Source organism: Lolium rigidum, chromosome 6 (assembly GCF_022539505.1).
Source record: "Lolium rigidum isolate FL_2022 chromosome 6, APGP_CSIRO_Lrig_0.1, whole genome shotgun sequence".
Taxonomy (NCBI): Eukaryota; Viridiplantae; Streptophyta; class Magnoliopsida; order Poales; family Poaceae; genus Lolium; species Lolium rigidum.
In genome coordinates, this window is record NC_061513.1 from 215,015,754 (window position 1) to 215,041,586 (window position 25,833).

Here is a 25,833-nt window from a genome sequence, read left to right on the forward strand (position 1 = left end):
GCACAGAATTTTTTTTTTAGACTATCAGGGAGGTCAGCACAGAATATCACGATGCACAAGTTCAGAAATTTTTACACATGTCAGCACAGAGTTTTTTTTTAGACTAACAGGGAGGTCGGCACAGAATATCACGATGCACAAGTAAACATGAACACATCAAGGAGCAAGATTTAACACGATCATAAACTTTTGATACCAATTTCTTTCAGTAAGCTCTGAGATAGGATACAGAATACACAGACAGAAAACGAAAACTACAGGTGCCAGTACCCTAAGGCCTTGTTTGGCAGGCCGGTTTTCACGTGTATTTCTGTGTCTATTCCCGGCCCAAACAAATACACTGCAAAACACTTCCCTGATCGTTTGGTAGCCCGGTTTTGCTTGGACTGAAACACAACAAACCCCACAAACCACGTCGGGTAGAAGTGTATTGGAGAATGGAGACGCCTGGGTCACCTCGCGTCTTTTACTCGTCAAATTGACGAAGCAGACCGACGAGGCTGACGCTCGCGCCGCCGCCCTTCTGCACGCCTTTCCTCTTTTCTCTCATGATTTCTTTGCTCACGCCGGATTCCATGCGAATCTTTGGCTGGCCAATTAATTTCTGTAGCCTCGGAATTGCGTACAAGTATATGAGAATGATAGTGCAGTAGTTGATTTGTCATAATCACCAGACGAGTTTCAGTTTCTATCGTCCTAGGTACTACCAGATCAGCATAGCATGTTATTCTCCGTTACGGAAATTGAATTATTGGTTGTAGATTTATTTTTGTTTTCTGAACAAATTAGTCCTAGAATTTCCCTTTCCTCCAAACAGGTAAACCAATGGGGAGTATTGACGGGGAAGGGGATTGTGGTGTAACAAAGTGTTTTGGTGACAGGAGTGTTTTCACCCAATACACTTGGAAAAAGACTCTCAAATACTCAATGATACACTTTTACCAAATAAGGCCTAAGAGAGCTATACAAGGAACTTCCCCACTTGATCCAGGACAACGACATGAGACTAGAGCTACCATGTGCCGACTGATGGCCAGGACCAGGAGAGCACACACCAAACACACACATAAACGCACTGGTACCAATGCAGGATCACACGACCATCCTAGCAGAGGGGAAACTAGAGCTACCATGTTCAATGCACAGTGTCACGTGTGTAAGTAATACTAGCTCACCGCTGATGGCATGATGTTTCGTAGAGTGGAGACGGAGGGCTTACCGATCCGATCCAGACTTGAGTTAGGCCTGCAGCAACTTCTTGGAAGTAGGCAGTCCTCGCAGGCAATAACTTCTTGGTCCCCGCCGCAGCGGAAACGAACCAGCACTGATTCCTATCCCTTCCGGGGTGACACAGTGCCCCTTCTCCCGTCAGCAAGAAGAGGGACAAGGGGGCGAGTTCTTGCGGTGGCGCGGAGACGGTGGCGGCAGCAGAGGCCTCCGGTCGGTCAAGTCCAGCAGCACTGCAGCTCTAAGAGTGTCTGCTCTGAGAATGAGGATTGTTTCGATCGAGACGGACATGTTGGCTGTCCGTGGGCTAGGTGGGCTTGTCCACTTAGCCTGTACGGGATTAGTGGGATTTGTTAGAGGGTTAAGTGGGATTGGTGAGATGGGATGGGACTCGGGGATTGGTTGAAAATCCCGTCCCACTTAAATTTGTTATTAAGTTAGATTCAGTTAGACAGGGCTAGGGCAAGAGCTGATGCCCGGGCCTCAGGTGTCGCTGAGCACAAGTTATTAGAACAACAAAGGTTTGAAACACTGAGACAATCTAATTTGTTTGTTGGTCTGTAGCAAACTAGCAACTCAGGGTTATCTAGCTAGTATATGAAAGTAAAGGAAAGACAACAAAGGATGCACCCATGATAACAACCATCTTCTGCCTACTGCAGCTCCTTTGCCTCCTTGCAACTTGATAGAGTCCGTTAGACCCTAGAGATGTCTAGAACCAGACGGCTCAAATGTTAGCTCATCAGCAGATATACTGAACTCATCAACCAAACAAAAATTTGCAAGTTGCAACAGCCAACTTACGCAGCATACAAAATAAATGCATAAGCTGCATCATGAATAAAAGAATGTTGTTGACTCGAGTTTGTTTAGGTAATGTCCAGCTTTCACTTGGTATGACGCTTGCTAATCAAGAACAGGATACTAGTCTCTCAAAAGGGTTAATACACCCATAGAAAATGAGGAACAACACCACCAAACCATAAAATCAAGCAACTTAAAACCGGAAACTGGTTCAAGGTTTATGAAATGCAGATACTACTCTGATCACGCGAAACTGCTTCTCTCTTGGACTACTAACTAGTGGTTGGGGCGCCCCATGGGGCGCCTCCTTGCTGGTCCTTGGCGGTCTAATCAAGGAGCCACAAGCTGTTCTAGGTCAACACCATAACCACACAACACATAACCAAACCGAACAACAAGGATGTGCAATTTTCAGCGCAAAAACGCTGACAACAGCGGAGGAAAAAGACAATACACTTATGGTGCTCTTTGTTTCCAGCACATATGTCTACAAGCGGGGACTCAGAATGAGAGCTTCTATTTTCTAGTGGATGACGCAGGGAGCGCCATGGGCTTCTGGACACTCTCCGGGTCGATGGCCTGCCAGATCTTGAACACAGGCTACACGGTCGCCATCGCATGGCCGACAGCGTCAAGCCCTTCGATCCTCGTTGCAGCAGCTTTATCTTCGTACCTTTAGGAGAAGAAGAAGCACAATGTAAGGGAAGATTCTCGAAACTATGGCCCAAGGAGGAGCAGAAACAAGGATGTGCGGTAGAATAACAAGGTACTTGTGAGACTGAGACACAAGACCGGTCGCCACGGTCGGTGATGTGGACAGTCCTTCCCGGTGGCCACTTCTACAACATCACAAATCCTTCCTGTAGAAACCAGTAAAAGATACATAAGTTAGCTCAATGGCGTAATCGAGTACCGGAAGAAGTTCACGCAGATATCTGTACACGCAGGTATTCCATACAACTAACAGTGAGAAACAACAAAAGAGCAAATGAAATGTATCATCTGATAGACCATTTGACAATATCAAGTGCATAGCACAATGTGCTCGGAAGAGATCATGTCTACTTCTAATATACATCTAGCAGATTCATCACACGAAACATTTCACGTGAAGAATGGGTCCTAACTATTAAGATTTCAGGAAGTAAGGTGGCAATTAGCAAACACAACACCATATCGAGGTAAGGTCAACCGGCATGCAGACTATAACCATTAGCACATCATGCATTTTATCTATTCTAATTGATTATATTGTTTAAATGCCACACCACTTGGGAAGTCTAAATAACCTGTTATGAAGAAAATGCCTTGTAAGATATAAACTGTATAGATCATATATGACAATGCAAGGGGATCTGTACAGCGATAAAATCAAATATTATTGTATGGTTATCAAAATAAAACAGTAAGGAGATTGAATTATCTAGATGAACCTTTTGCAATTGATAACCTTTCTGTATTTGATTATGTTAATCGTGTTAATCTGATGAAAGGAAAGTTAAATAAACATGCATATGAATGAATTAGGTTTGCGAAAGGAGTAAGCTTTACCAACTTGGGAAATGGGAACCATCCAAAGTTGCACATCAACGATATTCTCCTTATGCTTGCACATGACTGAGATCCTCCCTAGTACCACTCAAGTAAATATTCCAAGTCTGTCAATTATTTGGAATTATTAGTGGGAGGGGATGCACTCCAAGCATAGTATTACAAGTGCTAATCTTTATGGATGATAATCTGTGTAACTAAGAAATTTACAGAAAAACTGAAAAATTCATCGTTTGGTTCAATCAAGAAATGCTCTCTCCTGACACATTGTTGTCTACATACGTCAGACATTCATGTAACTCAAACAGAAAAACAGAAAGCCTCAGTTCATACGGGAAGAAACTACAAAATGAGTAAGTAGTATATCAAAATTCCTAATTCCTCGTGGGAACAAGGAGGGTCATATATCAAATTCCTTGTTCAAACTATGCACAAGTATTTCATACCTCAAACAAAAAAAGGGCAGCAAGAAAACTCTTAAGAACAAACCTTATCAAAGGTCATCGAATATTAAGAGACCAAAGTAATGGTACAATAGTATACACCTGTCCCACTGATGATGATAATGGCATGTTTATGTCAAAGCTGTACCAAAAATAATAGCATTAATTCGTCAATTTCAGATATGAGAGCAACACCGAAAGGGGAAAGTGTGCAAGACAATGGGAAATATTCACCTTCCAAAAGCAAGCTCAGACGCCATATCAGGAGGTCAACAAGGCATTTAGCTCGTGGTGATGAGACTTTGCGATCTCTCTGATCTGGAATGCCGCTTTTTCCATTTGATACATTAGGCGATAATAGTCATGTAATTCCACACAGATAATACAATGTTGCTTCTTTTCTATTTGATACATTAGGATACAATCGTCATATATACTTGAGAAGCACCGAACCTTAGGGAGTGCCACTTCAAATCTGGACACATTTTTCATCAACCGTCAGTATACATGAGAAGTATCTAACTATTTTATATAAAAGAAGACGCCATAATCACTAAATGAAAGCCATGTTCAAACATAAATAGCTAATAATATAATGATATATGTGTTTAACTTTGTAAGATCCTTAAAAACTGGTACAAAGAATAGGAAAAAATAGAAAAGCAGAGGGTGGTGGGAGGGAGAAGAGAGGTCGCCTACTCAAGAGATATATTTATCTCAGAAGTCTAGAGCATACCAAGTCGCTCATGTAGGCGAAACAACTCATACCGCAGCTAAGAAGTGACAAATGTAGGAGTGTCGTTCGTGGAATGGCTCATACTGCATCTTGTTAGATGTTATTCAAGGGTCGGCCACTGCACGATGAATCCCGGTGGTGTACATAAACTGAGCACCAGAGGACCACCTAGGATAAACTGCAAAACATCATAAAGTAGTCAAGAAGCGAAAAATTGTCTTGGTAGGCTATCTACACCTAACACACAAATTTGATTTGACTGTATACAAACTATGCAAAAAAAAACATTACAAAATTACCTATATTTTTAGAAACAAGGGGAATGGTACACGAGTTGAGTTCTAATCACATATACACATAAATAACAATTGGCTGCAACTGAATTATCGTGTACCTTTGCCATTGTTATTGGTGTTCAATACAATAATGACATTCTTGCGCAAAGAAATCAATGTGAAGGTCCAAATATCAGGCAAGATACACTGAATACTGTCTGTCTGTCATGGTATTGAATGATCCTTCCTGAGAATATTTTTTTTGTACATAAAGAGGTCATGTGTCCATAAACAACACCTAATCTGTTGGATGCTAGCAGCAGTAGATTCCTGTAGTGTTGCCTACATGTCCATACAGGAAATATAAATGCATATGGGATATCCTTGATACTGCAATCTGTAAAGCTCATCTCTTATTTCCTATCATCTCTGATGGTGCCAAACAAGGCCAAAAAATCTACTGTATATAGAGGAGAACAGATAAATCACGTTGGTTGAGGACCAATTCATGTGCTGTTGTTACCGTACATGTGAAAGCCAATTTAGAAAGGCAATTTAAACAAGATCAAGCTGGTTTCAAGTTGTGATAAACACACTTTAGCCCGTTGAATGAGAGAAACATTCCATTCAAACGTATAGCTCTGATCTCATCAATTAAACTCGCGTCTTCCATAGAAAGAAATACCTGATGCAAAACAACAAAACTGTTAATACGAAGCAAAGTGCAAAACCAAATCAGAAACCTCTATTTGAATCAGATCTTTAAGGTATTTACTTTATATAAATAGAGCATACCTATGCCAAGTAGCAACAATACGTTAGTTTGAACTATAAGAAACTGTCCTTTCATGCGAATCTCGTATTGTATTTTAAGAGTAAAATCTCTTATTACTGAGTATTTAAATTTTTGAAAGCTGAACATACTGAAAAGTTTGTCCAAGAATATATATGCATCTTAGTTTTTATACCGCCAAAAGATTAACAATCTAAATTGATTCTAACCCAGTATACTTTTCATCACATAGAGCTACACCAGAAAATAAAAATCATTTCAGAATTTCATCAAACAGAATATTAAAAGAAAATCTAGTCTGCAATAGAATGTTACCATATTTCTAGCCTCCTCAAAGGGGATTAGGGAGATGATCCATGACCTGGGGATGAAGATACCATAAATATGAGCACAACAAAGTGAGGTATGGAGGATGAAGATGTGGTCGTAGAGGATGAGGAAAGAGGAGAAGAAACATATTGTGATGCGGCCTCGCCCATCGCCGAATCCATCCACACCCGACGCGGCCTTCTTTCCTCCGTCTTTGGTTGCCGACAGAGCAGCAGGCCATGGTCTTCACTGCTTCTCCCGCCGCCTGTGGGCAGAGGAGATGAGATTGCTGCGGCCCCGTCGATCTAGGGTTTGGTAAGGCTGCAGGGGAGGAACGACCTTGGGGAGAAATCACAGAGGACGGCAGGGAGGAAGAGTTCCAGGGAGGAGGAGGAAGCACGAAGGAGGAGGGGCCTACCTTCGCCGCTGCCGCCGCCGATGGGTGTCCTGGGCATGGGTTGAGCCTCTCCTGTTCGGACGGGGAATGGGAGCACGAGCGAGCGAGCTAGGGTTTTCGTTGGCGGTTTTGTTTGACAAAGGAACGTCTCAGATCAACGCGGGATTGGTTTCCAAATCGGACGGCGCTGAGCCAAGTGGGTATCGTGGTTCGCTCTAGCGTAGGGCAAGCACCCACGCACTTGCTTGTTCTCAATAATGGGTAAGAGTATCTAGACTACTGATGCGAAGTACTACCTCAGTTCCTATATATAAGATGTTTTCGCAGTTCAAATTAAACTGCCAAAATGTCTTATATTTAGGAACGGGGGGAGTACAATGTGTAATAAAAGGAATTTGATACACATTAAGTTTTGCATGGGAGTTCAATCTTGAGTTGGATCCATGCCAATGTCAAGAACATATAAATAAAACAGTAATGTAGGAAGAACCTGTCTAATCCTACACCAAGAAAGAAAATATTGTTGGTTGAAGGTAGCTGTTTGGGTTTACATATATTGTCATGGAATAACTAAGCTAATCAAAGTGCGGTAAACCCGTAAGTTAAACATTTATGCAGATATTACTAGTATGACCACACAGAAAAGTAGAAGCTTGGCGCCAGGAAAATGGTTAATACCTCTGACTGGAACATCAATGCTTAGGTGCACAAACAGGAGCTAAGCTGCAAGACCAACGCAAGATACAGGAATACCAGTGACTTGCGAACATGCACAGTAGCCAACAAAGGTGGTTAACATACTAGCATACAGCAAATTGGTTCTGCATGAGCTTATGCAAAGCTTAATGAACCAGGCAAAATGAAGATAAAAATATAGCCAGATCACTGCATACAGAATTAAGTCCTTAACAAAAAGGTATGTGTTATAAGATACCAGCAGCAGTGAGATCTCTGATGAAAGCCATGCTATTCTGTCAAGAAAATTTAGAACATCAGAGACATCACCCACAATTCTAATTTAATTAGACCTACAGTCATAAGCTTTACACAGACCTTTCTTCATAAGCATTTTGAAGACAGTAACTTTACGATGCAGTGCAGCAGCATCTACAATAATAACACACAAGTATTCATTTAAGAGAACATCTCATAACATGGGAAGAAGCATCGTGCACTTTGATGCTATAAAAAGATCTCAGAAGACTGAACAGGAGAAGCTATGGTGGGCACCTGAACCCTGGTGTAATATCAAGTATAGCCCCATCAAGTAACATCATGCACACACACCTCCAACAATATGTAATCATATCCATAAAACATAGGCAGGTCTGGAAAATAAATAGTGCAAATTACAGTGCTGAATTTATAAAAAGCACAATACAAGAATCCACAAGGCAGGAACCAACAAAAAGGATCTCCATGATGGCCACTGAAGCTTGGTTGTAAGTGTTGCCCTGTGAGTAAATTGGGGAAAGAAAAGCTCATTTTTTCCTCCCACCACGCTCCCTCAGAGCTAGATTGATCACCACCCCAGGGCCAACATTGTAATAAGCAAGAGAAAGATTGTCTTTGAGGAAACTAGTCCTCACACTCAGCTTCTGCTTATTAGCAGGAAGCTGCAGCTCTCCAGCAATCTGCTCCTTGAGACTGCCGACGGTGTCTGAGAGAGATTGGACAGGGATCTCCAAAACTTGGCCTTGCAAGTTTCCTTCATCAAGGTTGGGTACAGAAACCGAGATGCGAGCAGGGCCCTGCAGGAAACATATATGTTAGCATTACCATGCCAGATAATAAGAAAGAGAAGTAGGTAATTAGTGCAGAAATAGATGAGAAGAGACATTACCGGATGCTGAGCAAGGAACTGCTCTGCTGGAATCAGAGAAGCATCATCTGTTCTTGGCCTCTTAGGTTCTGGTTCATCAGGTAGAGGTGGCTGCTCCTCGGCAGGTGGTTGAGGAGGCAAAGGTGGTGGAGGCTGGGGGATTCCGATGGGGTTGACCATTGTTGGCATGGTCTGCATGTGTGGCGGCGGGGGCATAGGGAACCGTGGTGGACCAGGCATGAACTGGGTAGTATGGCCTGGAGGTGGAGGGATACTGTTTGGCATATGACCCATGGGACCAGTCATTCTAATCATCTGCTGTTGACCTGGTGGTGGAGGTTGGTGCATGTTGGGCATCATATGTGGAACTCCTTGCATATGATGAGGGGGGGGTGGATATGATAAGGCATCGGATTTGGTGTAAATCGGGGAACATTAATCAGAGGAAGTGGTTGAGGAGGCCGGGGCAACGACATGCCAGGCTGAGGAAGTGGAGCTGGACCTCGCACATTTGAAGCATCAAATTGTTGTTCCTCACCCCCCATAGACATTGCCTGAGTGGCAGTCCAACCAATGCTACCAGAATGACCATCCCAAATAACCTGCTTTGGCTGCTCGTCCTTTTTCTTCTCGATTTCTGCCTTGACAGCATTAGAAACCTCTTCCTCGGTCGTTCCAAATATATCAGGCCTTGTACGTGCAAGACCGATGATGTTACGAGAGATCTCATCGTCAGGAGCAAGCGTGGTCTCCTTAATCTTGGCCATCATTCTTTCTTTCTGTTCCTTGTACTTGGGGTCAATGAGCGAGATGCGCATGTGTTCTTCCATCTCGCTGATCGGAATGAGCTCCCCGGTTATCGGCGAGACAACAACCTTTGTGGGATCCCTCTCTGCAGGCATCCTCTCCTCAGGCCTCTTATAGTTCTTGACAATTCTCATAGGTGGCTCATCATCACCAGTGACCATAACTTGTGCTCCTCCTTCATTCTCCTGGAGCCTTGCAGCCTTCATTCCCTCCTCAACAAGCTGCATCTCGTCATCATCCATCTCCATAGCATCATCCTTAGCTGGTTCAGCTAATTCCGTGGGTTCATCGTCCTCTCTCAAGGTCTCCATCCTCTTCCGGCGCTTCAATTCTTCTAGGGTAAGCGGGACAGGAAGCCCCTCGTACTCATCGTCTGCAAACTCGATCGTCTCGACGACGACAAAATCGTGCCAATCGATCATCGACATCTGCATCCTCTCCAGCTCAACCTCATCATCTGCCTGCTGCCTAGCCTGCTCCTGCGACCGGTCCCACTCCAGCCGGTTGAGGCAGCGCTCGAGCACGGTGGTGAGGTCCTTGGACCCCTCCCGCAGCTCCCTGATGAGCGCAGGCACGCCCTCATCTGGCCTCATCACCCTTGAGTAGGCATCCGAGAGCATGGTGAAGAACGTGAACAGGCTGTGGGTGGGGCGGATGAAGTTGAACTGCGGGTTGGTGGCCTCGCGCTGTGCCAGAGCAGTCATGAAGTTCTTACCGTTCCGAGCCACAAACTGCGCGGTGAGCTTGATGATGTCCAGCTCCTCCCCGGTGATACCCTCGGGCAGGTGCACGGTGTAGAGCTCCGCCTTGGGTGGCACGAGCACCTTGGTTGGCGGCGCCACGCGGAAGGGCGCCGAGTGGTCGGGCTTGTCATCCGAGCCATCGGCGGGGTCGGACGGGAGCTGCTGGGCGTCCTCGGACACGGCCGCCGCGCCCGCGTCGGTGGCGGGAGGCTGGGCGGCGATCTCGGCGATGCGGTGCTGGTAGTAGGCGTGGTAGGGGTCGGAGGGCTGCAGGAAGTTGAACTTGGCGTTGCCCTGGTTGAGCTGGACGATGCGGCGCTCGAAGTCGGGGCCGTTCTTGGCGACGAAGGTGGCCGTCTTCTCGATGATGACGCGGATGTCGGGCGGAGGGTGGATGATGCCGATAGTGCGCGTGTGCGTGGCCACCGTCGGCGCGGGCTCGGGCTTCGAGGGCGCGGGCGCGACGGCGGCGGACGAGAGAACAATCTGAAGCTGCTCCTGGCGGTCGACGTCGACGTCGCCGTCCGGCGCGGGAAGGAGGGGCATAGGGGCCACCGTGGGGGCTCCCATGTGGGCGGCGGCGGCGGCGGCGGCCTCTAGGGTTTCGGCGACCGGACGGGATTTTAGATCGGAAACGAGAACGATGGGGAAGCCCGCTACACGAGGGGACTATACTGGTGGGATCCGGTTTGAGGTTTGAGAGGGTTCAGCAGGGTCGGTTTGAGAGGGATAGGGTTAAGTTGGTCGGACGACCAACTCAAGTCTCATAACCCCTCTCATTTTAATTCTCGTTCTTCGTGTTTCTTGTTTGACAAAAACTGATCTATGTGTATAAAAAATTGATATAGAACTAATGTTATTTTTAATAAATTTCTACTTCTAACAATATTAATTATGCATAATATAATCGACATATTATTGTCCAATTTATTAGGTTAAAGTTCATCCTCAGATACATGTGCGCCTTACTCATAAGAACGGAGGTACTAGCTCGTGCTTAATACCCAGTCTGTCCCAAATGGCTAAATTCTTTGTACAACTTCCGAGAGTTTAATTGAGCATTTAGCATAGATATGTTTTTCTTTGAGATGATTATAACTCAATTTTTGGATAAGCTTTTGTATCCATGGTTAAATTTGTATGTAGAATCAACTTAATAAATCACTCGCAAAAAATACTTCATAAGCAACGTGTTATTAGAAAGAAAAAAAACCTTGCCATTGAAATACTGAATGTTCGTTCTTCAAAACCAAACATTTCACTAAAATTTGGCTTACACAGAGGAGAAAGAATGTGTAACAGAGTAACAAGGCACAATGAATGTAAGGAAAATAGAAAACGTGATCGAAATGACGATAAATGATTTTTATTATAGTTAAACAATGATAGAACCACTACTAGAGGTTTAATGGGTAACACTACGTTCCCAAGTGGGAGCTTGAACTAGGCGCCAGAGTGCCCCGCCTTGAAGCATTTCTTGGCGACAAAAAATGATTACATTGAAGATCAATGCGGGGGATGGGGTTGATGTGATTGCTCACGAAGAGAGTATGAGCAACATGAGAGGCAATGCCGATTCATTGCAACCCATGAAATGAAACTCGAGTATTTCAATGGTCAGTACTTGCTGACTTTGTTGCCACATGTACTCCTTGACGATTTCATCTTTTTCATCATCGAGAGACATTAACCTCGTGTATCTATTTTGGACCCCTTTTCTTTAAATCTATCAGAAAAGAGGTACAATTAACATTACAGAGGTGCTCGCTCTATCTAAATGGAAATAGCACAACCTGGCTAGAGTATTTTACTGACCTCGTAAACGAACTCGTAGTATTCAAATACCAACAAGCCCTGACTCGTGATTTTTTTTGTTATCATTGCAAGCAATTTATTTTATTATTGTCCTAATGACCAAGATAAAGATAATAATCCATTCATTGCAGAAAGTTGCTCAGTTACTTAGAGCATCCCCACTCGTTGGCGCTCCCCACGCCCAAATCCGGACGAAACTACCGCCGGATTGGACGAAATTAAGTCGTGGGGAGTACCATATTTCCAGTCGTCCACCCGGAGTTCGGCGGATAGAGTTTAAATTCAAACAAATCGCCGTCCCGCGCTACAAGTACGGGCGGTTGATCGGCAAAAGGAGCAAAAGGATCAGCCACGGATCGGCGATCGGAGGGAAATTACACGGAGATAGGCTCGTCGGCGGTCCCGGCCGGCACGGCGGTGTCCGACGGACCGGTTCCTCACACGCCGTGGCCGAAGCGGCTGCGGCGGGCGACGATGAAGCGGCGGCGGCAGGTGGACGTCGAAGCGGCCGCAGTCGACGAGGTAGATGGTGAGGTAGACGAGGTAGGAGCCGGCGGAGACGACGTAGTGGCTCGGAGGATGTCGTTGCGGTGGCCCCGGTACCAATTCCTCGTCTCCTCGTCCATCGGTTCCATGTCGCCGCCGCCCATGAGGAACGCCAAGTCCGTGTTCCTCTTCTTCGCCGCCACCGTCGTCTTCGACGCGGGCGATCCGGGCGCCTTGGTTGGCGAGCATCTCCCGCCACCTGCCGTCGAACTTGTCGTTCCTCCCGTCGGCGTGCGATCTCAAGTCGGCCCGGCACTTGTCGATCGACGCCCGCATCCTGTCGGCGGGATTGTCCGTCCGTTTGAGCTCTTTTCGCTTCTTCTCGGCCGAGCTCGGGCGCCCTTCCGCCGCGCAAGCCGGCGGAGCGTCGGGGTTGTACTGCTCGGTCTTGCTTTTCGAGAGGGACGTGCGAACTTCCTTCCACTTCTCGCACTTCTCGAGGCGGGCGTAGACGTTGAGGAACTTGAACTGCAGGCCGGTGTCGTCCGTGTACATGTCCAAAGCTCGGCGCAGGCTGGGGAAAAAGAGCACGGCGATACGGGTCAGCTAACGACGATGTACCTCGGTGGTGTAGGGCCGGCGGATCATACCCTTTGCTCCATGTCGTGGCCGCCGATCGGACGTTTGTCGATCTCCTCCCGTACGCCGTGCCATTTGCTGCACGCCGTCCGCATGATCCCCCAATGGGTGGCCATTGCCTTGTCTCCCCGGTACACGTTCATGTTCGTCTTGTTGAAGTAGGGATCGACGAGCTTGCGTTCCTCGTACGCCCGCCTCACTCGAAACCAGTATGTGTCGAACGACTGATTGGCCCCGATTATGCCGTTCGTGGACACGGTCATCCAAGCTTCGGCGAGGCACTCCTCTTCCTTCGGCGTCCATTTGATACGCGGTTCGGCAGGTGGCGAGTCCTTCTTCCTCTTCTTCTTCCCCTTCGACAGGTTGGCGCCGGCTTCAGTTGGCTCTTCTTCTTCCTCGCCTTCTTCTTCGACGGCTTGGCTTCCGTCGGCAACATCCTCCCGATGCTCCTTGCGCGCCGCCACGGCTGCCGTCGCCCTCGTCTCCTCTTGCGTGAAGAACCCCGGGCACGCGGCGGCGGCGGTCATGAAGAACCCCGGGCTCGCAGCGGCGGCGGCGGAGCCGGAGGTGATCATCTCGTGGATCTCCTCTTCGTTCGGCGCCGCCATCGCACCGAACGCGAGCGGCCCTCGTCGCAGGGCCGGCGAGGTTCCCTCGAACGAGCCGCCGCCGACGCCGACGTCAAGCTCGGGCGGCGACGGTGTGGGCTTGGACGGTTGGACGTAGGCGCCCTCTTGGAACACGGCGGTCGGCGACGGCGAGTACGGCGAAGGCGAGAAGGAAGACGGGGAACTTGTTTTACCTTGCGTCGGCCATTGGCCGGGAACACGCCGCCGCTATAGGCCATGCCGATTAACCTCAAGTGTTCGTCTTGGGCCGCCTCCGCCGACCTCTTGGCGGCGGCTCTTTTCACCCTCTCCGCCCGGCGCTTGTTTCCACGTCGCGCCGTTTCTCGTCCGCCGCCCGCTCGGCGTTCGACATGCCCGGCGGCTTCGTCTTCTTCTTCCGCATCTTCCTCGCCGGCGCCTTCGGCGGCATTGTGGTGGACGAGAAGACGAGGAGGAGAGTGGTGGTGGACGAGAAGACGCCGCCAGAAGCCGGAGCCGGAAGACGAGGAGATTGGGGGATTTCGGCGGGAGAGAATGGGGATATGCAAGCAAATTGGAGGGAATGGGGAAATGCAAGCAAATTTGGAGGGAAAATCACGGGATTTGGTTTTCCGGTCGCCGACTACGCGGGTCCACACGCCGTTTCGCGCGCTTTCGTTTCGTCCGGAGTCCCCGAGCGCGCCCGGGGGCCGGGGTTGGCGTGGGCTCGCCGGATGGATTAAGGGCCAAATCCGGACGAAAACGAGGAACCGGGGGCGCGACTGGGCCGAATTTCGCCGTCCGGATGGAAAAAACGTCGCTCGGGGGCCTCGTCGGGGGACGAGTGGAGATGCTCTTAGTCTTTAGTTTTATGCTCTAATGAAATGGTTAAATATTTGTTCATCCAATTTGCACCGTGAGTATTGTATATTCACATTCTTAAATTCTTATGGAAAGACTTTATTATGGTAACAACATAGATTACTTGTGCGGGATGGCTACGGGTTGAGGAAGAACTTTTAGTACACATGATCAAGTACCATGCAAATGATGCTGATGTTGTACGAGGATATTTTAAACGTGACAAGGGGGAATGGCTTAGTAGATAAGAGATGATGTATCAACCCCTGCATTTTATACACATTATTACATTGAATAGTGTAAAGTAAACCTTTAAATGTTTTTAAATACTATATGTAGTTATTTTTCTATGTTTTTAAATATATATGTGCACTATTTACACGTGTAAAGGCAAAACTCGAAGCAAAAGGGTAGGGCAAGATGTTGAAGAAAGCAGTTCGATTTGCACAAGTTGGCGCACGAAAATATCTGCACAAGTTCGCCCACGCGACGTCAAGTGCCGCACCGAAACGGTGGGTCGGCCCAGCCAGATGGTGCCGCTACGCGTCTACCACCGCCTCCTCCGCCTGCGCTCCTGGCTTCACCATCCCCTTCCCACCACCATCACCATCACCATGGCGGCGCCCCAACCCGGCTGCAAAACCATTTCTTCGCGTAAACTCCCCTCCCGCCCCCCTCCTCCTCCCCCGTGCCCGGACCCCTCACTCCCTCCCCGCGTTCTCACCGTCTGCTGCTCTGTCCCCAGCGTCCGCCGCCGGCCCGGCGCCCAAGAGGTTCAGGACAATGGCCACGGACGCGGCGGCTCCTCCGGCCTCGGCGGGGTGCTCCGCGATGAAGGCCGAGTTCGCCAGGCACACCGACTACCTCAACGCGCTCGTAAGTACTACGCGCCCACCCGCTTCTTGGTCTCTGGATCAAGCCGCTGCTTGACGTGCTTTCGCTTCCCGAGATTCTTGTTTTGTGCTACGCGATGCGCTCGGAGAGGGGAAGTTTAGTGCACAGCGTTGTCTGTAGTTCGGTATGTGCGATTCTTGTTGCCAAGATCCTATGCGTGGTAGGTGTTTGGAGAAATTCCGACGATACCTGTGGGTGGCCACTGCCGCCCGCGACGGTGGCTTGCTGCTGCCTGAGCTGTTAGGAAACCACACCAGATCCTGCAAAACCTGGATGTTTATTCGACAGGCGGTGCTCAGTCTTTTAACCAGTTGATCTGTTAGAGATATTTTCTCTCCTCTCCCATGTCTTAAGTTAGACTTCCTAGCATCTCTGTTTTCAGAACAATAAGGAACGTTGTGTTTGTCATCATACATTTGCATGTGAATGTCTGTAATATTATAAGAAAGTTGCAACGTTTGTCACATTTCCATTTTATTTTGTGTGAATTAACTCCACTAGTCTGCTTAAGTTAGATCTACTACTCGTACTTAACGTTATGCCTCTTCAAGGCTCCTGAACTTTATGCTGGAAGTCTTTCCAAAACCTTCCTTTCCACTTGTTTTTCCATCACAAAATTTTCCTTCCTTTTATAAACTGAAAGCAAGGCCTTGTCTTGTGATAGGATGTGTTTCTCCGTACTCTACTAGGTAATTAAGTGCTTTATATTATCTCACCGCTCTTCTGTATAATTGTAGAATGATAAAAGGGAAAGGCTAGTGAAAGCAAGTCGGGATGTGACAATGAACAGCAAGAAGGTCATCTTTCAAGTCCACAGGTAATCATACAGCGGCCTACTTGATTTTAGCGTCAACACTTGTGCTAACTGTACCATGATTTATTTATTTATTTGTTGGGAAAACTGAGAAAATTTACTGTGATTCTCAGAATCCATAACCATTTAGATTGCTCTTACTTTCTAATTATGATCTAATATGAATTGGTATATGCCCTGTGACATTAAAAGGTGGAATACAGAATCTCTCTTTTTTTCCAATTATTTTTTGCTTGTCTTGGTATAAACACATCATGCCGGATTTTACAAAACACATCCCAAGTCAGTAATTAACTGCCCGGAGGATCAGGAAGTATCCACGAGTTAAGGCATTCAAAGTATTTGCTTCCTTCAAATCAAGTGTGACAATAAGGTACACCATTTTAGTTTAAAATTCATGTCCATCGTGTACCTCGTTGGTAAGAACAAATTATAGATAGCTCCAGGAATTCATCATACATGTGGTTCCTTCAATTGCCAACGTATGCGACAACAAGTTACTCATTTGCTAATTATCATTTAGTTCCACCACTATCCATCTTACTTAGCAACACTGTAGAATAATACATGTCCTCATCTCAAAGTGTTCTTTCATCATGACTACATTTTATAATTAAAAATACGGAATACGCCTGCTTAATTATGTGTACCTAAATCTTCTCTGCCAGTGTATTTGCCGGTAAACTTCACATGTATTCCTATACTATGGTTCTTTTCCAGGATCAGCAGGAATAATAAGGAGGAAGTTCTTTCAAAAGCAGAAAATGATCTTGCTGCTGTGGTTAACCAACACATTGGAAAGTTAGTAAAAGAATTACATGGAACCGACTTCTGGAAGCTCAGAAGAGCCTATACCTTTGGTGTGAGTATCAATATCGTCTTTTTACATTTATTTTGCCGGAGATCTGATATTTCCTAAATGCTGCACTGCTGCAGGTGCAAGAATATATCGAAGCGGCAACGTTTTGTAGATTTTGCAAGACTGGCACTTTATTGAGTCTAGATGAGATCAATGATTCTTTGCTAGCGCTAAGTGATAAATCTGTTGAGCCCTTGCAGATAAATGTGCTTGACTATATTTTAGGGGTAAATACTAATACTACTCTAGTTCATTCAGTATCATTCCCTTTTCTGTGCTTGCTTGAAGCTAATGCTATTTCTGTGCTGCCAATGACTAGGTTGCTGATTTGTCAGGGGAGCTAATGAGGCTTGCAATTGGCCGTATATCTGATGGGGAAGTCGAATACGCTAAAGATATATGTTCATTTGTACGTGACATTTATAGGGAGTTGACCCTTCTGGTGCCACTGATGGATGATAATAATGAGATGAAGAAGAAAATGGAGGTTATGCTTCAAAGTGTTGTGAAAATTGAAAATGGTATCACTTCTGTCATTCCTAGTAGTATTAAACTTACCTACGATTCTTCGTTTGTGTAGTGTATGCTAAGTAAATACGGGTGTAAACCTCTGAGGGAAGATCACAAGAAGAACTGCCTATTGTTTGGTTTGAAGAATCACTTCATACTAGTATGGTTGATCATTGGACAAGCCCGTTAGTATTGGTAGAACGATTCCATATGTCATTTTAGACTAGTCTTGGGCTTATAAGGGATGAAGTGGTGGCAGACAAACCAACTCTGTTCCACGGACCAAACAAGTGGTTATGCCCAGAGCTAGGATTGAACGATACAGTCACCGTCATTCAAACAAAAGCAAACACCTCTTCTTCGTTATTTTCCTTTGCTTTCCTGTAATTAATCTGGTGTGTGCTCTACATCGTGATAACAACTTGACTAGCCAAATAACTGCAGACGACAAGAAAAAAGATAAGATATAGACACAAAGATTGGATGTGCTGACTTACAGTAGCTAATTTATCTTTCTGCACAACTTCCATCTGCTCAAATGTAAGGAAATATGCACTTTAATGATGAATTTAACGGCAAAAGCAGTGAGTAACACTTGCAGAACATATGAACAAGGCATGATATCACACCAACATGATGAATATCGTATATGTCATATGTATGTCCTACCATAGTAGCAAAATGTAGATATCAACTTCCATAGGTGTTCCCATGGAAGTGCAATAATTTGTCGACTAAGTGGTGTATATGTTATGCAAATGTTAATCAACTTTTTATTGATTAAATTAGTTAGTGCTAAGGCATAATCGGCTAAGCATGATACTTAATAATCTTGTTTTCTAGATAACTAAATATGAGTCACCATGGAATATACTATCTTCACCTTTACATACATGATATATTGTCTAGGGTCTTTGACACATCCATCACATCTTAGTTTCTAGACCATCAGACTGATCTTGAAAGATGATTCCTACCTACCACCGATAGATGCTAAGAAAAAAGGAATTTGTGTATAGTTGCTAGAATATCCAGTCTGAGAAGAAGGTTCTTCGCGACTGAAAATGTGATGTCCTGTAACTGCTAAGTTATATTGTTGTGAAACTGACCGTCCTCTGTTGATCTTATCTGCGAGGATTAATGATGCTGACGTCGCATTAGACATTGTATTACAGTTCTGTAAGCATGATTTTCATTCTTAAATCACAAGTTTTTTGTTTGGTGATGCATTCCGTTATGGAAGATTCATCCATCTATCTGTGTTTGACACTGGATATTCATCTTTAAATAGATTTGTTCTATTCGACAAGAACTATCATGATCATGTTAAAGTTTGTCAATGATCAAACTGGCATGATTGTTCTATCTATAGTATAATTCTTAGATGTGACCTTAATTGTGTTAGTGCTAATCAACTAGAATCATTTGGTGTGACCGTAATTGTAATTGTGTATAACGTGAGCTCATGATTTATTGCAGTACTTCTAGGTAATTCTTATGTAAAATGTTGTTTGAACTTATGTTTCACATTTTTAAACAAAAGAATGGAGAGTAGATATTGTATATAGAAGGGTGGGTGCTTGAGCTTAGGCTTTAACTACCTGTGCATCTTTAAAGAAGTTCAAAAAAGGCAAATATGTGCACCATGTTATAACTTGAGCACCTACTTCATGCAGAGATATGAGTTAATGGAATTAACCATCTTTTTTGCATGAAAAATTTCATCATATTTCTGCATTATTTTCTTTGGCTCTGCGCAGTTTTAAGATGATGCAAAGTCTCTGGATTATTCTTGAATTTTCGAATATGCAGAAGTTGCTTAGCCCTGAACTCAAGCATCCATCCCTGCATGTCCATTTGCTTTTTCCCAAACAAGCGTCTTGCACTCACATTGTCACACTGTTAAAATGAAGAAAAATACAAGCACATGATTTTTCCGCTTTAAATAATAATTGGGACTCACCTAGTTTAATTACCTGATTCTCTGACAAGAGGAACTTACTTGGTACAAAAGCTCTATAGTTTTTTCTCTTCTGAACTTTCTCGCAGCAAAATAGACATAAGTTGAAATCAGTCTACTGATAGTTTAAAAGCTTTGTTTGTACTTTTGTGGATTATGTTTCGAACGCATCAGGTTCAGACTTAGGTGTGCTTTGCAATCACCTCATCAGTTATCTTTATGCATTTGTTTCGATATTATTAATGCTATTGTTATTGGGCCTATCTTTCTGCCACTTGTATTTGTCTCTGTTAATCACTGTGTATATCTGTTTTTAAAGCATGTTGCACTCCCTATTTGTTAATATTCTTCTTGTCAATTTCTTTATGTAATCTGGCGTGTGTTGAATTAGTTCAAAACCATCTCAGATGCTTAGATCTGCATTTGTGGTACCATCTTCATGTTCCATAATATTTGATTCATATGTGGACAGATGCAGTTATCTTTTAGCTGGCTTGCATTGTTTGAGATAAATCCATTTCTACTTCTTTCCAATCTTTAACATTGTATGTGTATATGTTTCAGCTTGCTTCGGTGTTCATGTGAGAGGATCGGAGTACATTCCTATGCTGGGGTCATCTGCCGAACCAGATTACGCGTTTTTTGGTGGCGCCGACTACGACTAGTGAAGCCAGACAAATCACAAGCTTCTGAAAAAAAATGACCTGACGGACATGCTGCAGGAACTTGTTTCAAAAAAGACAATATGAACGAGACATAACATGTATTCTTGTCTAGGCTTTGTGTGGTGTAGCAAGACTGGCCTTCTAGCACTAAAATGATCCATACTTACATGCAATTGTTTCTATCTTCTGGTTCTCTTTTCCGCACTTAGTAGTCTCCTGAGTGCTTTATTTACGTTCGCAAAAAAGAGTGCGAGGCCTGAACGTGCATCAGGCGACTACGGCTAATTGTTCGCCTGTAACTCACGAACTTTCCAAGCATGGTTTCAGCCCCTGTGCGTTATCTACTATCTTGTATAGACATGGTTGGATTACAAAACATTTTAGTACTAACCATGGGGGGAGCGGTGTTTTGGAACATGGGTGCATATGCTCCCTATATTTTGAAATGCATCTTACATACATTTTAAATTTCAAAAAAATTGAAACTAAAAGTTCGCACGTACATCTTCATGTGCTACATGCTCATAAAGTTGTTTCATAAAAAATCAACTTATCATGTGATGTGTGCAAAAAAGACAAAATTCAGTGCTAAAAATAATGCTTTTCACATGATAAACTTTCTCTTTTTTATATAGACCACACAAAATATTAGTTTTTCGTGAAACTTGACGAACGCACATATATTATGGAGATGTACATGTAGAATTTTTTGTCCAAATTTTTCGGTATTTCGAAATATGATTTTTTTGGTAGAGGGAGCATACGCACCCAGGAGCCGAATTGAATTTCCGTAACCATGGTTTGATTTGTGATAATATATTGAATAATCCGTCTTATTGAGAAACATTTTAGTACTAACCATCACAGTAACAACTTAGCTATCATGTAGGGCTATATGTGCAATGAAAATTTTGAAACAAAAGCTAGAAGACCAGTTTGTAAGCGATTAGGGGTTACAATATAGCAGGCACATATTCGTACGTAAACAAAATGAAGACCTGGCGCTAGTACTAGTCAGAAATGTTATGGCCTGAAAGGCATGAAACATTTTTCTTAAAAAAGGACCCATTTGTAAGGCACGAAAAATAGAAGGGCTCAAGTAGAAACCCGTAGGGCACGCCTGTGAGCATAGACGGACTAGAGCACTAATACAGAAAAAACCAAGGTCGCGAAAGAAAGAATCTAGGGGCATATCTGAGAGTGGGAAGGACCGGCGTTTGAAATCTCAAAAAAATTTGGACCATTTCTCGATTTGTGCGTGTCATCCTTGCGCAGGGGCCATGCTAATCTTCTCTGTATCGTTCCAATTTTATCGGATGTCCCCGAAGGGACAATTACAGCTGCAACAAGCGAGCTTATAAACATGTCAGAACTCCTGCCAATTGCCGATGTGGGACTAAACATCCAGTCTGTTTCCCTCCGCGGTGCCCAGCGCCAGCCTCGCGACCCCGCGTGGGCTACATCTTCTTGTATGGCCCAACTCGGTAGACAGCCCACCTTGCTTCTTCCGGCCCCTCTCCTCCAATTTCACGCTGATCGCCTTCATCTGAAAAAACAAAATCCCTCTGATCGCCTTGTCCATCGATCCAAGCGTAGACGCCATAGGAAAGACGAGTACCTTCTCACGATTCTTTGGTGATGGCGTGTGCGCCATGTCCGATACGAGACTGAGTTTGAAAATACTAAGAAAACCAACCATGAGCTCGATCAAGCCCAAGCCGAGAAAGTGACAGATCCTCACCCGATCCCTTCACTTACACTGTCCAAATTCCCCGAAAAAAAAAACACTGTCCTAATATAGTTTCACGTCACTGCAGCAACCCGGCGCTAACCTCGAATGGTCTTATGCCCGCCGGAAACTCCAGCGTGACCGACACGTGTCTCGCTTGACAATACTCGATGCATCACGCTATCATTCTGGCTGTATTTCTCAATCATACTAGGCTTCAATGAAAGTAGTGATTCATGGACATGCGCACCGCAACATCTCAGCCCAATTGACTGTGTGCTAAGAAAAAGACGTATTCCAAGCTGAAGACACGTAAGACGTGGGGGCCTCATAGTTGTTCAAGACCTTGTTAGAACATCTCTAACAAAGCCCGTAAATCTCGCATTCGGGCTGAAACGCGCGCAGAACAGAGACTGAACTCGCTGTCCGGCCCGAAAAACTTTTTCAGGGGCCCGAAAAATTTCATAGTCGACCTCTATTAATATAGACTGAAGGGTGGTTTACATGCCCAAAACCGAACGGATTTCTCACCAGTCCTCCAGCACCACCGTCCGTACAACCGCCTCCCGCTGACTGTTTTGCTAAAATTATGCATCGCCGGTCAAACATCATGTCAGCCCGCTCCAATTTCAATCATGTCTGTGTCAATTCGCGGCGAACAAAAAAAAAAAGAGTCAAATCGCACCATCTCTATAATAAGTAAATGCCTTTTTTTCTCCTGAGGTTGTCGGAATTATTCGCAATAAAATATTGGCTACAATTGAGGAGGTCTTATCAATGAAATTTCCATTTGCGCGGGAATCTTGCTAGCTAGGTGCTCCTTGTCTACGAGGTCGATGGAGGGACGAAATTTACGGACGTGTAGGTCGCGCGAGGCTGAGCTACTGAGCAATTCGCTGGAACGGCGCGCTGAAACGACACACCGCTGCACGTTGTCGTCGTGGTGAACAAACAGATGCCATGAGATGACTTAAGTTGGGACCGAATGTACGCAAGGGGATCCGGGTGAGGGGTAGATGAAGGGAGAAAGAGCTATGAACTCAAGAACTTTTATTGATGAACTTGACCAAAATGGCCAGAGGTTGAAGATAACAAGGACTACAAGGTGAGGACCTCTATCCTAGCAGGGGTGTCTCTCCTCTCCTTATATAGGGGAGAGGAGGCTTACAAGAGAAGGAACCCTAGGGGTATCTTTGATGATCTAAGCTACTTTATAAAGCTTCTTTGGCTTCAGGGATGAATCTTCTGTCTTTAATCAAGGGTTGATGACCTCCTCCAGTATCTTTTTCGTCATCGACTTCTTTAGCGTCAGGGCTTCGTTTAAAGCTGAAGTGTTTCCCTCATCTTGTCCTTTTGTCCTTGAAGGAATCTTTGACTGGAATGTCGACATGCTACAGTTGAGCCTATGCCGGATCTCCAGTATCTTTATCCGGCTTCTTACCCTTTGTATCTCAATTTCCCCTCTTGGACATATCTCCGGCTTAGATATCACCGGTTGTCTTTACTTCGGTATACCCCTCCTGGTATACCGGATTGTTTCATCAAACACTGTTAAACTAAGCCTTCATAATCCGGTTTATTCTTTAACCCGGTTTAGTTTACTCCGGTATCACCTTTTCTGGCATCTTTTGCCTCAATCTCTTATGTTTCTCGTACTCTGGTATACTTCTCCTGGTATACCGGTTTGTTTCAGCTTAGCTCCATTCTTACTCAACTTTGAGCATCCGGATTAATCTTTAATCCGGTATACAAATGACATCTTGTGACATATTTGCCATAGTCTTGGCCTACCGAGGACCATCCCCCGACACACGTACAAGCTAGGAGATGCGTGAGGCTGTGGGCATATACGAGCTAGCAGATGCGCGTGCTGTGTGCATGTACAAGCCGATGATTATGTGATTTGCTGCTTCCGCCCGCGCTGAGGCTTTGCTGTTTAGGCGCATGTATTAGCTAATTAGGTGCTTTGTTGCTTGGGCGGCGGCCGCGCGTGGAGATCTAGGCAACGGCGCAGACAGTTGTTCTCGTGAAGAAGATGACTATTTTCCGAATATTCCGTTTTTCAGTTTTAGTTTACAGGGTCCGTTCTACGCCAGCCGTTTTACGACCCGTAAACACGTTTTCGGAAGACTGAACTCGTGTTTTTCGGTTTATACTTTTACGGGTTCTGTTAGAGATGCTCTTCGTTCCTCACATGGCACAAGCTATAGTTTTGTTTCCTTCATAAAAGTGGCGAGGCACGGAGGCAACATTTTGTTGGGGAAGTTGGCGGATCAGCGAAGTCTTTTCGTAAAAATAAGCCCTTAAATGTTGGTGATTGGAGCAAAATCCCCCAAAACTCAAATGTTTGTCACTGGAGCAAAATCCCCCTAAACTCTTGTTGTGCGATTTTAACACTTACTTATTCAATACTAGGTAAATCTCCCCCTCGGCCGGTTTTTGGGTGAAGTTGGGTGGTTTTGGGTAGATTTTGAATGGTTTGCGGTATTTGGCCGTTGCAGACTGTGGTGTGGTTCTGTTAGATCATAACGGGCGCCGTTTTGATAAGGCTCTGATAGGTCACTCTTTCCGACTGAGTTCGCTGAGATGCAAACTGCCGATGTGGGCGTGTGGCTAGCATAGCTGAACCATGGATCGATATGTTTACTGTGAACTAGTGCCTCCTAGTGCTTTTTAGCTAGGATAATATTCATCTACAAATCTTTGTCAGGTTGGGAAAAAGAAAAGTGTTCAACCAAAAAGAACTAATTCAAGTTGGAAACCACCGGATCAAGGTACTATCAAGATAAATGTTAATGATGGATTTAATATTGAGAGTAATGAGGGCACATTTGGGTGTGTTATACGTGAACATACATGTAAACTTCTAAAGGAACAAGCCCTTTGGTATAACCAGGGATTGTCTACCCTAGTGATGGAAGCTGAAGCTTTAAGAGATGGAGTTCGGCTGATGAGGGCATCCTGCACCTTCTATTGTTCCTATGAAGGAGGAGGTGAAGCCCAATTTCAGGACTCCACCAAGCTAGAGACGATCCATGGAGGTGACCGAACCATGTAGGTACTTGGGACGGTTGCACGTTTTATTTGTGTCCATATTATTTTTAGCCAGGTCATGTTGTGGGCCATCTATGATTTATTTTATATTTCGGTTTGGGCATGTCCAACCGACTAGTTTTCTGGTCTCCTATATAAAGGAACAAGCGGCTAGGGTTTAGGAGGTTCATAATTTGGAGTTTAGACATTGAGTTGTGTCGACGTGTGTATCATCCCTCCGGGGACGGCGCCACCGTCGTGTATCTAGTTAAATAAAGTTGCGTGAAGGTTCTTGTGTGCATCAATAATTATCAGGCTGAGGTTTGAGACGTGTTGATCATCATCACGTTGCTTGCTGAAATTCATGCCTCTTCTTTAGGTTACGTTTATCGCGTGAGTGGAAGATTTATTATCTTACTATTTTGTTGACTCACTGTGAAAGATTGAACAAAACTCTACGGATCATAGGTTGATCCTTATCATCGGATGACTGTTGACATGAGTTTACAAAATGTGATTGTGGAAAGAGATGCTTTAGAGGTCATCAACCTCTTGAAATATCTTGGCGCTAGTAGATCTATAATTACTAGTATATGCCAAGAAATTAAGGAACTTAGTGGTTTTTTCTAGCTTTGAGATTATTCATGTAAATAGGCTGGCTAATATGGCGGCTCATTCATGTGCTCGTTGACAAGGTATCAACTTGTCAATGCCTATGGATTATAGGCTAGGGTTTGGTTAGAAGTAGAGGGTAAGTAGATCTCGAAGGTTTCAGCCGAAAAGTACTCGACGATTGTGAAAACTAAGGTTTGTGAACAATGATTCGATGATCTCCTCGTCCCTCGACTCCCCCTTTATATAAGAGGTGGAGCCGAGGGTTTCGTTTTGTACTACAAGTTACAGAGTCCGGGACGGTTTCTAACTCATCCCGCCAGATTACAAATAACACTTCCTATTACAACTCTATCTTTTCCTTTAACACATCTTGGGCTTCCGAATCTTCTTATTCTTCGGGTAGTGGGCCTTCAATAAACCCCGGGTACTATATTCGGCAGGCCCATTTGGGATGCCTAT

At 44.8% G+C, this 25,833-nt stretch overlaps 2 protein-coding genes, 1 long non-coding RNA gene and 1 other non-coding gene across 4 annotated transcripts; 1 reads left to right on the forward strand and 3 right to left on the reverse strand.

The window, feature by feature from the left end:
• Positions 1-2,204: 2,204 nt before the first annotated feature.
• LOC124668393 lies at positions 2,205-6,548 on the reverse strand. The gene is made up of 8 exons (XR_006991674.1): positions 6,145-6,548; positions 5,565-5,721; positions 5,156-5,378; positions 4,260-4,939; positions 4,072-4,167; positions 3,583-3,689; positions 2,802-2,891; positions 2,205-2,704 (listed from the first exon to the last, which is right to left on the reverse strand). It is a non-coding gene; the product is annotated as an uncharacterized LOC124668393 (long non-coding RNA).
• Positions 6,549-7,803: 1,255 nt separating this feature from the next.
• LOC124668392 (probable splicing factor 3A subunit 1) lies at positions 7,804-10,542 on the reverse strand. Its single transcript, XM_047205542.1, is given in 3 exon segments — positions 7,804-8,286; positions 8,379-8,747; positions 8,750-10,542. Coding segments are annotated over 3 exon segments (2,367 nt in total). The 5' UTR covers positions 10,478-10,542; the 3' UTR covers positions 7,804-8,016.
• A 4,496-nt stretch (positions 10,543-15,038) lies between these two features.
• On the forward strand, positions 15,039-20,197 carry LOC124661654 (translin-associated protein X-like). Its single transcript, XM_047199531.1, has 6 exons — positions 15,039-15,171; positions 15,927-16,006; positions 16,724-16,865; positions 16,940-17,089; positions 17,182-17,383; positions 19,897-20,197. The coding sequence occupies exons 1-6, from the start codon at positions 15,079-15,081 to the stop codon at positions 19,995-19,997; spliced, it is 768 nt and encodes a 255-aa protein (XP_047055487.1). The 5' UTR covers positions 15,039-15,078; the 3' UTR covers positions 19,998-20,197.
• Positions 20,198-21,226: 1,029 nt separating this feature from the next.
• LOC124668718 lies at positions 21,227-21,329 on the reverse strand. Its single transcript, XR_006991812.1, has one exon. It is a non-coding gene; the product is annotated as a U6 spliceosomal RNA (small nuclear RNA).
• Between the last annotated feature and the right edge of the window lie 4,504 nt (positions 21,330-25,833).